The sequence below is a fragment of the Macaca mulatta genome, chromosome 1, assembly GCF_049350105.2.
Source record: "Macaca mulatta isolate MMU2019108-1 chromosome 1, T2T-MMU8v2.0, whole genome shotgun sequence".
In the NCBI taxonomy this organism is placed as follows: Eukaryota; Metazoa; Chordata; class Mammalia; order Primates; family Cercopithecidae; genus Macaca; species Macaca mulatta.
The window spans coordinates 187,870,527-187,887,151 of NC_133406.1; the positions used below are offsets into that span (position 1 = coordinate 187,870,527).

Consider the following 16,625-nt stretch of genomic DNA (forward strand, 5'->3'; position numbering starts at 1 on the left):
CCGTCTCGGCCTCCCAAAGTGCTGGGATTACAGGCTTGAGCCACCGCGCCCGGCCTGAGACCCTGTCTCTCAAAAAAAAAAAAAAACAACAACAACTAGTAGTTATAGCCCCTCCCTGGCAGATGAATGTAAATGAAGTCGACCCAGTAACCTCCTCGAAGTGCTTTCGAGATATACCTGTCTACCACAGTGTCACAAGCATATGATACTTTGGAGCCACATCAACAATATCACATATAAACTAAACAACACTGACTGTGAAAGAAGTAACAATCATGCCAAAAAAAGGTAGTCTAAGAACAGTCTGGGGTGAATGAGCAATTGAGGACAGGTAAATAAATAGCCTGAAGTCAAGAGAGGAACTCTAAGGTGGCACCTTAGCTGGCCCATACTCAAAATGTAGCTAGGCTGCCAGCCAGTCATCCTTAAATTAGAACTGAGGTATGTTTAAAAGGGAGCACTACTCTCTAATGAATTTTGCAGACTTAATTACAGTTACACAGTTAAAATCAAGAAAGGCCTTTGCAAAACTTGCCCAAGTGGACAAAAATGACTAATTACATATTAAGAACTCCATTATATTTTAGAGCTGCGCTGTCCAATACATAGTCACTAGCTACATACAGCTGGAGAGCACTTGAAAAGCAGGTGGTACAATGTGAGGTCAGCTACAAGTATAAAATATACACCAGATTGTGAAGATTTAATACAACAAAATAATGTAAAGTATCTCAATTTTTTATATTGACTACAGGTTGAAATGATCATTTTTTAATATATTGGGTTAAATAAAAATAACTAAAACTAGTTTCACTTGTTTCTTTTTATTTTTGTTTTTGTATGTGGCCACTGGTAAATTTAAAATTACATTTCTATTAAACACTGTGGTTCTAGAGACAGCCCTTCAAAGTACCTGAACTCTATTTCAGGGGAGTAAATTTCATGGTGGGGTCCATTCAGCAAATAGTTTATTAAACAATTACTATATGTCAAATATCCTAAATGTTGTAGATACAGAGAAAAATAAGATATGCCCCTATAACCAAAGGATTCATAATCCCATGGAGTAAAAAAGACACAAACAGCCATAACAAAATGAGATATTTGGTATACCAATGTCAAGTATAAGTACCACAAAAACAAAGAAAAGGAAGTAAACCATCACGAATGGAGATCTGGAAAAGATTTGATGGGAGAGGTGATCTTTGAGCAAAGCCTTTGAAGATGCTGGAAGAATTCAAAGATAGAGAAAGAAGGTTAGGAGGCCAGGTGCAGTGGCTCATGCCTGTAATCCTAGCATTTTAGGAGGCCGATGCGGATGGATCACATGAGGCCAGGAATTCGAGACCAGTCTAGCCAACATGACAAAACTTCATTTCTACTAAAAATGCAAAAATTAAACAGTTGTGGTGGTGCACGCCTGTAATACCAGCTACTTGGGAGGCTGAGGCAGAGAATCACTATGAACTTGGGAGGTGGAGGCTGCAGTGAGCCGAGATTGTGCCACTGCACTCCAGCCTGGGCGACAGAGTGAGACTCCATCTCAAAAAAAAAAAAAAAAAAAAAAGAGAGAGAAAGAAGGTTAGGTATATTAAAGAAAGAATATACAACATAAGCAAAGTCTTAAAGATGTGAAAGCATATCACAGGGTTAGGAAATGGCAAGTAGTTCTTTCTATATTGCTTGAACATAAACAACTAGAGCCATAAGATGTGGTGCATTTCTGGGGATATAAGCATGCAAATGGGAGAGAAGAAATGAGGCTGAAGGTGAGCTGGAGCTTGATCACTCTGAAGGGTGAAGAGATGAAAGCAGATCAGCTAGGGACCTTGGGACCCATGGAACGATGCAGTAAAGTTCCTGGGTTTTTTCTGGTCATATATCCCAGATCTAAAGTTGAAGGAGCCAGCAGCCTGGAAACGTCAATGGGCACAGACAAAAAAGCTCCCCCAAAATCTACTCACTCTAGCCAATGTACCAGGAAAGGAGCAACTAGTAAGACAGCAAACAGCTAGTAGATAGTAACTGCTCTACCTCAGCCAAACATGACAGAAAAAACTGCGGCCCCACCCATGCCAGCAAGTGCCAATAGGGGCCTAGATTTCTACCCCTGCCAGGCTATAATTACTTCCCCCAATCTGCCCACAGGGGAGGTGTTAGAGAAGTCTGAGTAGAGACCAAGGATAGTAAGAACTATCCCCCACCATGATGTCAGTAGATACCATATGTGAAGCAAGCAGTGATGAAGTTCTCTATAGGAAGTCTAGTGGAAAGTCAGGACTTCCACAACTGCCCAACATTAATGAGGCCACCTCCTCCCAACATGGTGTCAGTAGAGGCCAACTGGGAAGCAGAAATGACATACCCATACGCCTTTCAGCTAGGGAAGTTATCAATAGAGTCCTAGTGGAGAGTCAGAATTCCAACCTCTGCATAGCCCTGCACCTTGGGTGTCAAGAGAAGCTAAGTGGGGAACCAGAAAGAACTTTTTTTTTTTTTTTTTTTTGAGACAGAGTCTTGCCCTGTGACCCAGGCTGGAGTGCAATGGCACTGATCTTGGCTCACTGCAACCTCCGCCCCCTGAGTTCAGACGATTCTCCTGCCTCAGCCTCCTGAGTAGCTGGGATTACAGGCACCCACAACCACACCCAGCTAATTTTTTGTATTTTTAGTAGACACTGGATTTCACCATGTTGGCCAGGATGGTCTCGATCTCCTGACTTTGTGATCCACACCCCCCTTGGCCTCCCAAAGTGCTGGGATTACAGGCATGAGCCACCATGCCCGGCCCAGAAAGAACATTAACCCTAATCTGGCTGGGCATGGTAGTTGATGTCTGTAATCCCAGCACTTTGGGAGGCTAAGGCGGGCAGATCACGAGGTCAGGAGATCGAGACCATCTCAGCCAACGTGGTGAAACACCATCTCTACTAAAACACAAAAAATTAGCCAGGCCTGGTGGTGCGTGCCTTGTAATCCCAGCTACTTGGGAGGCTAAGGCAGGGAAATCACTTGATCCCAGGAGACGGAGGTTGCAGTGAGCTGAGATCGTGCTACTGCACTCCAGCCTGGCGACAGAGCAAGACTCCGTCTCAAACAAAAAATTAGCCAGGCATGGTGGTGCACACCTGTAATCTCAGCTACTATGGGGACTGAGGCAGGAGAATGGCATGAACCTGGAGGCGGAGGTTGCAATGAGCCCAGATTGCACCATTGCACTCCAGCCTGGGCAACAAGAGCAAAACTCCATCTCAAACATAACATAACGTAACATAACATAACATAAAATAAAATAACATAAACTAACAACAAAATATAAAATACAATAACATAAAATAACATACAATAACAACAAAATAACAAAATAAAATAACATAAAATAACACAAGAAAATAAAATAACAAAATAAAATAACATAAAATAACATACCACATAAAACAAAGTAAAATAAAATAAAAATAACATAAAATAAAATAACATAACATAAAATAAATAAAATAATCTTTTTTTTTTTTGAGATGGAGTCTAGCTCTGTCGCCCAAGCTGGAGTGCAGTGGCAGATCTCAGTCCACTGCAAGCTCCGCCTCCTGGGTTTACCCCATTCTCCTGCCTCAGCCTCCCGAGCAGCTGGGACTACAGGCACACACTGCCACGCCCGGCTAATTTTTTGTATTTTTAGTAGAGACGGGATTTCGCCATGTTAGCCAGGATGGTCTCGATCTCCTGACCTCGTGATCTGCCTGCCTCGGCCTCCCAAAGTGCTGAGATTACAGGCGTGAGCCACCATGCCAGGCCTACAATTTTTTTTTTTTTTTTTTTTTTTGAGACGGAGTCTCGCTCTGTCGCCCAGGCTGAAGTGCAGTGGCGGGATCTTGGCTCACTGCAAGCTCCGCCTCCCAGGTTCACGCCATTCTCCTGCCTCAGCCTCCCGAGTAGCTGAGACTACAGGCGCCCGCCACCACGCCAGGCTAATTTTTTGTATTTTTAGTAGAGACGGGGTTTCACCGAGTTAGCCAGGATGGTCTCGATCTCCTTTGTGATCCACTCGCCTCGGCCTCCCAAAGTGCTGGGATTACAGGCTTGAGCCACTGCGCCCGGCCTATAAAATTTTTTAAAAAGAACATTAACCCCAATCTGGCAGTAACAAAGCAGTGCTCCTGCCTTCCACTGCTGGAGTGACGTCAGAGATTCAAACTAAAACAGAAAAGTCTCATATCACCTAAAATGTCCTAGTTTCAAAAAAAAATTACTCTGAATCATATTAAGAACCAGTAAGGCTTCAAACTGAAAAAGAGATAATCAATATATGCCAACAGTAAGGTAACAGAAATGTTAAAATTATTTGACAACGATTTTAAAGGAGCCATAATAAAATGCAATTAAATTTTCAAAAGTAAACAAAAATGCTTGAAAAAAATGAGTAACAGGCCAGGTGCAGTGGCACTCTGGGAGGCCAAGGCAGGCGGACCATGAGGTCAGGAGTTCGAGACCAGCCTGACCAACATGGTGAAACCCCATTTCTACTAAAAATACAAAAATTAGCTGGGCATGGTGGCACATGCCTGTAGTCCCAGCTACTTGGGAGGCTGAGGCAAAAGAATGACTTGAACCTGGGAGGCGAGCATTGCAGTGAGCCGAGATCCGCCACTGCACTCCAGTCTAGGTGACAGAGCAAGATTCTCCGTCTCAAAAAAAAAAAAAAATTAGTAAGAAAAAAAAAGAATAACAGAAAATCTCAGCAAGGCAAGAGAAGATACAAAGAAGAATCAAATAGAAATTTTAGAAGTGGGCCGGGCGCGGTGGCTCACGCCTGTAATCCCAGCACTTTCGGAGGCCAAGGCGGGCGGATCACGAGGTTAGGAGATCGAGACCATCCTGGCTAACACAGTGAAACTCCGTCTCTACTAAAAATACAAAAAATTAGCCGGGCGTGGTAGCGGGTGCCTGTAGTCCCAGCTACTCGGGAGGCTGAGGCAGAAGAATGGCATGAACCCGGGAGGCGGAGCTTGCAGTGAGCCGAGATTGCGCCACTGCACTCCAGTCTGGGCCACAGAGGGAGACTCCATCTCAAAAAAAAAAAGAAATTTTAGAAGTGAAAAATACAATAATGCTTGGGGTCAACAGTAAAATAGAGAGCAGAGAAAAAAGATCAGTGAACTAGAAGATAAAACAATATAAATTACCTAATTTAAATAACAAGAACAGAATGGGAAGAAAACCGAAACCAAAAACCTAAAGCTATATTTGCATCACTGGAATATCTCAAGGACAGGAGAAAGAGAGTGGGGTTGAAAAAGTACTTAAAGAAATAATGAGCAGGCACAGTGGCTCATGCTTACAATCCCAGTACTCTGGGAGGATGAGACAAGAGGCCAGGAGTTTGAGACCAGCCTGGGCAACATTGCAAGACTCCATCCCAACAACAAAAAATTTCAATCGGTCAGGCATGGTAGTGCATACCCGTAGTCCTAGCTACTCAGGAGGCTGAGGTGGAAAGATCGCTTGAGCCCAGGAGTTTGAGATTATAGCGAGCTATGATTGCACTCCACCTTGAAGGAAAGAGTAAGACCCTAACTGCGGGGTAAAAAAAAAAAAAAAAAAAAAAAAAAAAAACTGAGTATGGTGGCTCATTCCTGTAATTGGGAGGCTGAGGTGGGAGGATTGTTTTGAGCCCAGGGGTTCAAGACCAGCCTGCACAACACAGAAAGACATCATCTCTATTACAAATTTTTTAAAATTAGTCAGATGGTGGCATGCACCTGTGGTCTCAGCTACTCAGGAGGCTGAGGCAGGAGGATTGCTTGAGTCCAGGAGTTTAAGGCTGCAGTGAGCTATGATCATGCCACTACACTCCAGCCTGGGAAATAGAATGAGACCTTGTCTCAAAAAATAAATTTTTTAATTAAAAAAAAAAAAAAAGATAGGCTAGGTACAGTGGATCACGCCTAGAATCCTAGCACTTTGGGAGGCCAAGACAGGAGGACTCCTTGAGGCCAGGGGTTCAAGACCAACCTGGCCAACATAGTGCAACTCCATCTCTATTTAAAAAAAAAAAAAAAAAAAAGATCACTCAGAAAAATTGGAAGCAGTGGTTTGCATGGAGTTAAGGGAATTTTATGATGGATGGCTTCAATTTTCTTACCAAGATAAATGGTGGAAAGTCTGAGAAGAGCAAAGAACATCTGAAGCTACTGTTAGGAACACTAGTTAACTGGGGAAATACTCCAGAATTCCTGGGCAGTGCCGAGGGGCCCACCTTTCTATTACTGACTTGCCTCTTTGTCATTCAGGTCTCAGTCTAGTATTACCAACTTAGAAGCTCCGATCATCCAAGTTAACACCTCCCTTCCTTTATTACTCTTCTTAAGAGAACAATGTTCTTTCTCTCTCAGAGAATCTGGCACAAGCTGTAATTCTATATGTTTACTTCCTAACTGTGTCTCCCACTGAACTAAATGCTCCACGAAAGCAAGATTCATGTTGTGTTCATTGTCTTATTTAAATATTCACAGTAATCCCTGTGAGGGAGTTATAATTATCAACATTTTACAGATGAGGAATCTTAGACTTGCAGAGTCACTTGTCCAGGGTCAAATAGCAAATTAATGTTGGAACCAGGAATCAGACCTAGGGCTGATTTCTAGATCTCATGCTCTTTTCTTATTTTAAAAATATCTTGGCTGGGCACAGTAAATCACACCTATAATCCCAGCACTTTGAAAGGCTGAGGCAGGTGGATCACCTGAGGTCATGAGTTTGAGACCAGCCTGGTCAACATGGTGAAACCCTGTCTCTACTAAAAATAAAAAATAAAAAAAAAAAATTATCCAGGCATGGTGGTGCATGCCTGTAATTCCAGTTACTCAGGAGGCTGAGGCAGGAGAATCACTTGAACCTGGGAGGTGGAGGTTGCAGTAAGCCGAAATAGTGCCACTGTACTCTAGCCTAGCAACAGAGCAAGACTCCATCCCCAAAATAATAATAATAATAATAAAAAGAATCAACATGCTCTAAATGATAACTCAAGGGCTTCTTTCAAGGAGTAAAATACAGATGCATAAATACAAGGATTGTGCCCCAAAGCATTTTTTCTTTCTTTCTGATTTAGGACAGACAGTTGAAGTGACCAGCAATGTGATCTACAAGTAAGTGGGGTGCTAGTCTGGGAGTGTAACCTTTCAGTCACCTAGAAAGTCTATTTGGCTAGTCAAGGAAGCAATTCATAATGTTTCAGATTTTCAGTTTTATCCCAAACCAGAAGGCTGAATATGTCAAGATTTATAAATTTAGATTATATTGACAGTATGACACAGAAACATTATCATTAGATGGCAAAATTCTCACTCTGATTTCTAGCTCTTATGCCCACCTTTCCTGGAAAATTTTTAGCATGCAGACACAGATACAATGAGAAAAGACCATGACAAGAGAATCACAGACCCCGATAAGTAAAACTCTAGCACCAGATTTATTTTAATTAAGACTGCTACTGGCTGAGCACGGTGGTTCAAAACTGTAATCCTAGTACTTTGGGTGGCTAAGGCAGGAGAATTGCTTGAGCCCAGCAGTTTGAGACCATCCTGGACAACGTAGTGAGACTGTCTCTACCAAAAAATTTAAAAGTAGCCAAGATTACACCACAGCACTCCAACCTGGGTAACAAAGCGAGACCCTGTCTCTTAAAATAAAAAATAATTATTAAAAAAAACTGCTTTTATACCTATTACTTAAAGCAATCTACAGATTCAATGCAATTCCTATCAATATACCAATGACATTCTTCCCAGAAATAGAAAAAATATCTAAAAATCTGTACGGAACCACAAAAGACCCTGAATAACCCAAGCAATCCTGTGCAAAAGGAATAAACCTACAGGCATCATACTACCAGACTTCAAAATATAATATAAAGCTATAGTAACCAAAACAGCAAAGTACCAACATAAAAATAAACACATAGACCATACAGAAACAGAAGAGGAACCCTAGAAATTAATTCACATATCTATGATCAACTGATTTTTGACAAAGGCACCAATGACACTGACTGGGAAAAGAATAGTCTGTTCAATAAATGGTGCTGGGAAGGCTGGATATCCACAGGCAAAAGAATGAAATAGACCCCCCAGTCTCTCATCTTTACAAAAACCAACTCAAAATGAATCAGACTTAAATGTAAGACCCAAAACTATAAAACTACTAGAAGAAAATACAGCAGAGGGCCAGGCACAGTGGCTCACACCTGTAATCCCAGCACTTTGGGAGGCCAAGGTGGGCAGATCACCTGAGGTCAGGAGTTCAAGATCAGCCTGACCAACATGGTGAAACCCTGTCTCTACTAAAAATACAAAAATTAGCTGGACGTGGTGGAGGGCACCTGTAACTCCCAGCTACTTGGGAGGCTGAGGCAGGAGAATCGCTTGAACCTGGGAGGCGGAGGCTGTAGTGAGCTGAGATGGTGCCACCGCACGCCAGCCTAGGTGATAAGAGCAAAACTCGTCTCAAAAAAACAAACAAATGAAAAAAATAAAATATAGTGGAAACATTTCAGGACATTCATCTGAGAAGATTTTATGAACAAGACCTCAAAAGCACAGGCCAGGCATGGTGGCTCATGCCTGTAATTCTAGCACTTTGGGAGGCCAAGGCAGGAGGATCACTTGAGTTCAAGAGTTCAAGACCAGCTTGGGAACCATGGTAAGACCCTGCCTCTACAAAAAATTTAAAAAATTACCTGGGCATGGTGGTACATGCCTATAGTCTCAGCTAACTGGGAGGCTGAAGCAGGAGGATTGCTTGAGCCTGGGGGGTTAAGGCTGCAGTGCGCCATGATCACACTACTGTACTCCAGCCTGTGTAACAGAGTGAGACCCTGTCAAAAAAAAAAAAAAAAAAAAGCACAGGCAACAAAAACAAACATAAACAAATGGGATTATATCAAGCTAAAAGCTTCTGCACAGCACAGCAAAGGAAACAATCAACAGAGTGGAAAGACAACCTATAGAATGGGAGAAAATATATGTCGACTATTTATCTCACAGGGGATTAATATCCAGAATATATAAGAAACTCAAACATCTCAACAGAAAAATAAACAATCCAATTTAAAAGTGGGCAAATGACCTGAATAGATATTTGTCAAAAGAAGACACACAAATGGCCAACAAATATATAAAGAAATGCTCAACATCACTAATCATCAAGGAAATGCAAATCAAAATGACAATGAGGTATTATATCACCTCAGGATGGCTATTAACAAAAGACAAAAAATAACAAATACTGGATGTAGAAAAGAGAACTCTTATACATTGTTGGTGGAGATGTAAACTAGTACAGCCTCTATGGAAAGCAGTATGAAGTTTCCCCAAAAAACTACAAATAGGGCCGGGCGCGGTGGCTCAAGCCTGTAATCCCAGCACTTTGGGAGGCCGAGACGGGCGGATCATGAGGTCAGGAGATCGAGACCATCCTGGCTAACACGGTGAAACCCCGTCTCTACTAAAAAAATACAAAATACTAGCCGGGCGAGGTGGCGGGCGCCTGTAGTCCCAGCTACTCGGGAGGCTGAGGCAGGAGAATGGCGTGAACCCGGGAGGCAGAGCTTGCAGTGAGCTGAGATCCGGCCACTGCACTCCAGCCTGGGCGGCAGAGCGAGACTCCGTCTCAAAAAAAAAAAAAAAAAACAAACAAACTACAAATAGAACTACCATATCCAGCAATCCCACTACTTGACATTTATTCAAAGGAAAGGAAATCAGAATATCAAAGAGACATCTGTACCCCTGTGTTTACTGCAGCACTATTCACAATAGCAAGATGCAGAATCAATCTATGTGTCCAATAACAGATGAATGAATGAAGAACATGTGGTGTATATACATAATGGAATACCATACAGCCATCAAAAAGAATGAAATCCTGTCATTCACAGTAACATGGATGGAACTGGAGGACATTATGTTAAGTGAAATAAGCCAGGAGCATAAAGTTAAACATGGCATGTTCTCACTCATATGTGAAAGCTAAAAACAGTGATCTCACAGAAATAAAAGTAGAATAGGTTAGTAGAGGCTGGCGACTTGTAGAGGGAAGACGAGGACAGGCAGAAATTGATTAAAGGATACAGAATTACAGCTAGACAGGAGGAGTCAGTTCTAGTGTTCTACACACTGTAGGATGACTACAGTTAACAATAATTCTTAGTTTCAAATAGCTAGAAGGAATGATAGTAAATATTTCCAATACAAATGTTTGAGATGATGAGTATGCTAATTACTCCAATCTTATCACTATACATTATATGTATTGAAGCATCATTACATATCCCATAAATATGTACAATTATTTTATGTCAATTTAAAAATAGGCCAGGGCCAGGCACAGTGGTTCACGCCTGTAATCCCAGCACTTTGGGAGACCAAGGCAGGTGGATCATTTGACGTCAGGAGTTCAAGACCAGCCTGGCCAACATGGTGAAACCCTGTCTCTACTAAAAATACACAAATTAGCTGGGCGTGGTGTCAGGCACCTATAGTCCCAGCTACTTGGGAGGCTGAGCCAGGAGGATCAACTGAACCCAGGAAGCAGAGACTGCAGTGAGTCGAGACTGTACCACTGCATTCCAGCCTGAGCGACAGAGTGAGATTCCATCTCAAAAAAAAAAAGTAGGCCGGGCATGTTGGCTCATGCCTGTAATCTCAGTACTTTGGAAGCCTGAGGCAGGAGGCTAACTTGAGACCAGTAGTTGAAGACCAGCCTGGGGAACATGGCAAGACCCTGTCTCTACAAAAAATAAAAGAAGAAATAGAAAATTGTTTAACACATGCAAAAAAGACTGCTACTAATATCATTAATCCTTTGAATTGAGTAAATAAGTAAAAAATTTTAAATGTACATGTTAAACATTTTCTAGAATCAATATGCTGTTAGAAACAGTACGATATTACCAGTTTTTTGTTTTTGTTGTTTTGTTTTTTTGTTTTTTTGAGACACTGTCTCACCCTGTCGCCCAGGCTGGAGTGCAATGACGCAATCTTGGCTCACTGCAACCTCCACCTCCGTGTTCAAGCAATTCTCCCTGCCTCAGCCTCCCGAGTAGCTGGGAGCACAGGCACCCGCCACCACACCGGGCTAATTTTTGTATTTTTAGTAGAGACAGGGTTTTGCCATGTTGGCCAGGCTGGTCTCAAACTCCTGACCTCAGGTGATCTGCTTGCCTTGGCCTCCCAAAGTACTCGGATTACAGGTGTGAGCCACTGCCCTCGGCTGATATTACCAATTTTAAAAGTATCCACAAGGCTGGGAGCGGTGGCTCACTCCTGTAATCCCAGCACTTTGGAAGGACTAGGTGGTAGATCACTTGAGGTCAGTTCAGGACCAGCCTAGCAAACATGGTGAAATCCCATCTCTACTAAAAAAAAAAATACAAAAATTAGCCAGGTGTAGTGGCATATGCCTGTAACCCCAGCTACTCTGGAGGCTGAGGCACGAGAACTGCTTGAACCTGGGAAGCAGAGGTTGCAGTGAGCCGAGATTGTGCCACTGCACTCCAGCCTGGGTGACAGAGCGAGACTCTGTCTCAAGAAAAAAATAATAACAGTAATAAATAAAAAATAAAAGTATCAATCGAACAACTGTTTTCTCAGTATGAATATTTTCAAACACAAAGAAAAATGTATAAAGCAACTTTTACAAATTGAGACAAGAACTGGCAACATGTTCTTTTGCATATTCTCAGTAGTATCAAATCTTGACTAAAGATGGATACGATTTGTATAAAGAGATTAAATAATTCAGAACCCTTCTTGATGAATAAAACAGGTAATCACACTGGGGTGAACACAATTAGGGGCAACAAGTTATTTTTCTGACCCTCAGTTTCCTTATCTGAAGGCAGTTTGAAAAGAAGAGATAGAAAATACATTTCAAGTGTGTAGCCTCTCCAAGACATTACTCTGAGGACAAATATTTAGTTAGACTTGCTTAAAACCCACTCCTATTATCTTATTCATATAAAGCATTTGCTATAGTGCCTGACATATAATAATAAGCATTCAATAAATGTTAGCTACTACTATTAGCTATCAGTAGTTACATTTCCAAAGGATAACTGAATCTGGCAAAGTTAAGGCCTTAGCATTTGTTCTTCTGATTTACAAGATGAGTTTTCTTTTTTAAATCTAACATACTGAGCACTGGCCGGATGCGGTGGCTCATGCCTATAATCCCAGCACTTTGGAAGTCCAAGGCAGGTGGATCACTGGAGGTCAGGAGTTTAAGATCAACCTGGCCAACATGGTGAAACTCTGTCTCTACTAAAAATACAAAAATTAGCTGGGTGTGGTGGTAGGTGCCTGTAGTACCAGCTACTCAGAAGGTTGAGGCAGGAGAATCGCTTGAACTCAGGGGGTGGAGGCTGCAGTGAGCTAAGATTGCACCACTGCACTCCAGCCTGGGCGACACAGCGAGACTCAATCTCAAAAAAATAAATAAATAATAATAATAATATACTAAGCATAATCATTAAATTGAGATTAGAAAGAAATGCTACCACTGGCACAATCTCTTAAACGGTTGTACAGCTGTGTAGGGGACTTTTAACTTTAACATATATAATACAAAAATTTACCCTAGTTATTATGACAGGTTGGAAAAATTCAGAGAGACTGCAGGCATGAGGAACTTCGTGAAAAACAAGGAATGTAGAGGTCTTCTTCTTTCCTAAATTATCCCAAAATGCCTCAGTTACAGCCTCATTTCATCCTACTCTTCCTTGGAACACATTATTGGCACTTATACTTAACAGTTTTATACATATAAAGTCACAGCAAAAGTATAAACCACTATCTGGCATCCAGGAGCAGGGATACCTCCAATACAGGTGTAGGAAGGCTGTGTGGCACAGTGGGATGAGCATATATTTAAAGTTGGACAGACTTGCACATGAATTAGGACTCCACTATTTACTTGCAGTTTGACCCTCAGCAAGTTACTTCTCAACCTCAGTTTATCTGTATGTAAATGGGGATGATAATAGCTACCTTATAGAGTTTTTGCGAAAATTCCATGAAAATGTATGTAAAATGCCTGGCACATAGGCATTCAATAAATGACAGCTATTATTATTGCCAAATTTTTATTCTATTCTATAGCTGTGGACAAATCATATTCCATACTTGTGAATTTACCAACTGTAAAGATATAAAGGTGTATCTTAGCTTTTTTTTTGTTTGTTTGGTTTTTGGTTTTTGGTTTTTTTGTTTGTTTGAGACAGAGTCTCGCTCTGTCGCCCAGGCTGGAGTGCGGTGGCACAATCTCTGCTCACTGCAACCTCCACCTCCTGGGTTCAAGCGATTCTCCTGTCTCACCCTCCCGAGTAGCTGGGACTATAGGTGTGCACCACCACACCTGGCTAGTTTTTGTATTTTCAGTAGAGACGGGGTTTCACCATGTTGGTCAGGCTGGTCTCGAACTCCTGACCTCGTGATCCGCCCACCTCGGCCTCCCAAAGTGCTGGGATTACAGGTGTGAGCCACCGCGCCCAGCCAAGGTATATCTCTTTCAAATTAAAACTTGAAGTAACAAAAATACTCCATACATAAGCAAAACTACACAGATAAGAACTTCTCAATTGATTTTCAGAATTGGTTTTTGAAAATCAAAGTACTAAATTGGCTGTGATTTCCCATCTCAAAGGTCAAAATCAGAAATTAGTTTTTCCATAACAGTAATAATTCTCCCACTGTCAAAAGAAGATACAAGGGTTTTTTTGTGTTTGTTTGTTTTGAGACAGAGTCTCGTTCTGTCACCCCAACTGGAATGCGGTGGTACGATCTTGGCTCACTGCAACCTCTGCCTCCTGGGTTCAAGTGATTCTCCTGTCTCAGCCTCCCGAGTAGCTGGGATTATAGGCATGTATTGCCACATCCAGCTAATTTTTGTATTTTAGTAGAGATGGGGTTTCACCATCTTGGCCAGGCTGGTCTCGAACTCCTGACCTCAGGTGATCCACCTGCCTCGGCCTCCCAAAGTGCTGGGATTACAGGCATGAGCCATCACGCCCGGCCCGAGGTAAGATATTTTATACTGGCAAACCTCTAAATGGATACAAGTTATAGGAGTTATTTCTGACATGACTTCTCAGCTGTGCATGGTGGCTCATGCCTATAATCCCAGTACTTTGGGAGGCCAAGGATGGAAGATTACTTGAGGCAGGGAGTTTGAGGCCAGCCTTGGCAACAGAGTGAGACCTTATCCCTACAAAAATAAAAATAAAAAGATTAGCCAAGCTGTAGTCCCAGCTACTCAGGAGGCTGAATCAGATCACATAAACCCAGGAGCTTTGTGCCACTGCACTCCAGCCTGGGCAACAGAACAAGACCGTTTCTTAAAAAATTTAAAAAAAAAAAAAGACGTTTCAAAGTCAAAAAAAAAAGGTTTGCCACATTAGAAATGAAAAACGTTGAAATTAGCCAGGCGTGGTGGCACAAGCCTGTGCTCCCAGCTACACGGGAGGCTGAGCTGGGAGGATCACTTGGGCCCAGGAGGTTGAGGCTGCAGTGAGTCATGTTTGCACCACTGCACTCCAGCCTGGGTAACAGAGTGAGACCCTGTCAAGGAAAAAAAAAAAAAAAAAAAAATGTTTATTCTAAATTACACAGTAAGAGGCAAGATAGGTAAAAATAAATGAATTCACAGTCCTGGAATCAGGCTCACGTGGCCTTCTTGGTTATTTCTTTTTTTTTTTTTTTTTTTTTTTTGAGACGGAGTCTCGCTCTGTCGCCCAGACTGGAGTGCAGTGGCGCAATCTCGGCTCACTGCAAGCTCCGCCTCCCGGGTTCACGCCATTCTCCTGCCTCAGCCTCCGCAGTAGCTGGGACTACAGGCGCCCGCCACCACGCCCGGCTAATTTCTTTTTGTATTTTTAGTAGAGACGGGGTTTCACCGTGTTAGCCAGGATGGTCTCGATCTCCTGACCTCGTGATCCGCCCGCCTCGGCCTCCCAAAGTGCTGGGATTACAGGCTTGAGCCACCGCGCCCGGCCGGTTATTTCTAAGAAAATAATTAAATGGCTACTGTAGCACTTCAAAATCCAATCCAATTAACAGCACATAATTTTTGTTTCCTCTGTTTATTTTTTTACCATGAAAAGCCATGGTCCGAAGCAGTCGATCAGCCACCTCCTGTGGGAATACTCCAGGTTCCTGCAGACACAATGTTCCATCTTGTCTGGCTGAACAGAACTTCTCAAGGTGAGTAGTCAAGAAATTCAAGCAGATATCAAGTAGGGAATAGGGAGATGCCTCCTCCTTGGAGCCCAGGGAAAAATATAAAGGAAACACAAAAACCAACAAGTTAGTTTCCAGAAAAGCAGAGAACAAAACATTCATTTACTCATTCCACAAGTATTTCTTTAGTGTCTTATCACATGCTAGACACTGTGTAAGGCAGTAGAATACAATCTGTGATCCATGTTCTCAAGAAGCAATAGAAGAGAAACACTGAAACAAACATTTACATACAGTCCCTTTAGTACTAAAATAGAAGACACACTTGGCACTAAGTAAGCACACAGCAGGGGGTTCTAATCAGTCAGGGATGGTGAATGGAAAACCTCAGAGCTTAGGAAGCTCGAAACCAACTAAAGCATCACAATATGCTGTTCAGACATGAGTACGAAGCTGAGAGAGCTGTTTTTTAAAAATAGGGTAGGGCTGAGGTGGGAGGATCACTTGAGGCCAGGAGTTCGAGACCAGCCTGGCCAACGTGGCGAAACCCCATCTCCACTACAAATACAAAAGTTAGCCAGGCATGGTGGTGGATGTCTGTAATTCCAGCTACTCAGGAGGCTGAGGGAGGAGAATCACTTGAACCCGAGAGGCGGAAGCTGCAGTGAGCCGAGGTTATGCCACTGCACTCCAGCCTAGGTGATAGAGTGAGGCTCTGTCTCAAAAAACAAACAAGGGCGGGTGTGGTGGCTCACGCCTATAATCCCAGCACTTTGGAGGCCGAGGCGGGTGGATCACCTGAGGTCAGGAGTTTGAGACCAGATTGACCAACATGGAGAAACCCCGTCTCTACTAAATACTAATACAAAATTAGCCAGGCATGGTGGCACATGCCTGTAATCCCAGTTACTTGGGAGGCTGAGGCAGAAGAATCGCTTAACCTGGGAAGCAGAGGTTGCAGTGAGCCGAGATCACGCCATTGCACTCTAGCCTGGGCAACAAGAGCGAAACTCCATCTCATAAAACAAACAAAAAAGACAAGCTTATCCTAAGATTCATATGGAAATGCAACACTTAGAATAGCCAAAACGATCTTGGAAAAGAAAAACAAAGTTTTTCGAAAGACTTTGATTACTATAGTAATCAAAACTGTATGGCACCAGCATAAGGATAGACACACAGATCAATGAACTAGAATTCAGAGTTCAGAAATAAACTCTTACATTCATGGTCAATTGATATTGACAAGAGTGCCAGGATAACTCAATGGGCTTGCTTTTTGGCCAGGAGCGGTGGCTCATACCTGCAATCCCAGCACTTTGGGAGGCCAAGGCAGGCGGATTATGAGGTCAGGAGATGGAGACCATCCTGGTTAACACAGTGAAACTCCATCTC

At 42.5% G+C, this 16,625-nt stretch overlaps 1 protein-coding gene and 2 long non-coding RNA genes across 10 annotated transcripts in view; 1 reads left to right on the forward strand and 2 right to left on the reverse strand.

Annotated features, from left to right (window-relative positions):
- ZYG11B (zyg-11 family member B, cell cycle regulator) overlaps positions 1 to 16,625 on the reverse strand; it is a 98,683-nt gene that overhangs the window by 54,583 nt on the left and 27,475 nt on the right. For 7 of the 8 annotated variants that reach the window (XR_013401869.1, XR_013401870.1, XR_013401871.1 and 4 more), the window contains one exon: positions 15,146 to 15,311. Coding sequence is in view for 5 of the 8 variants with exons in the window: in XM_077956561.1 (XP_077812687.1) it covers positions 15,146 to 15,311 (166 nt within the window). In the remaining 3 variants the exon portion in view is untranslated. Of the gene's footprint in view, positions 1 to 15,145; positions 15,312 to 16,533; positions 16,623 to 16,625 lie in introns of those variants that run through there. The other variant, XM_077956558.1, reaches the window with a different exon arrangement.
- On the reverse strand, positions 818 to 6,824 carry LOC144333362 (uncharacterized). The gene is made up of 2 exons (XR_013401949.1): positions 5,032 to 6,824; positions 818 to 1,506 (listed from the first exon to the last, which is right to left on the reverse strand). It is a non-coding gene; the product is annotated as an uncharacterized LOC144333362 (long non-coding RNA).
- LOC144333355 (uncharacterized) lies at positions 3,800 to 11,559 on the forward strand. The gene is made up of 3 exons (XR_013401940.1): positions 3,800 to 3,998; positions 10,672 to 11,250; positions 11,351 to 11,559. It is a non-coding gene; the product is annotated as an uncharacterized LOC144333355 (long non-coding RNA).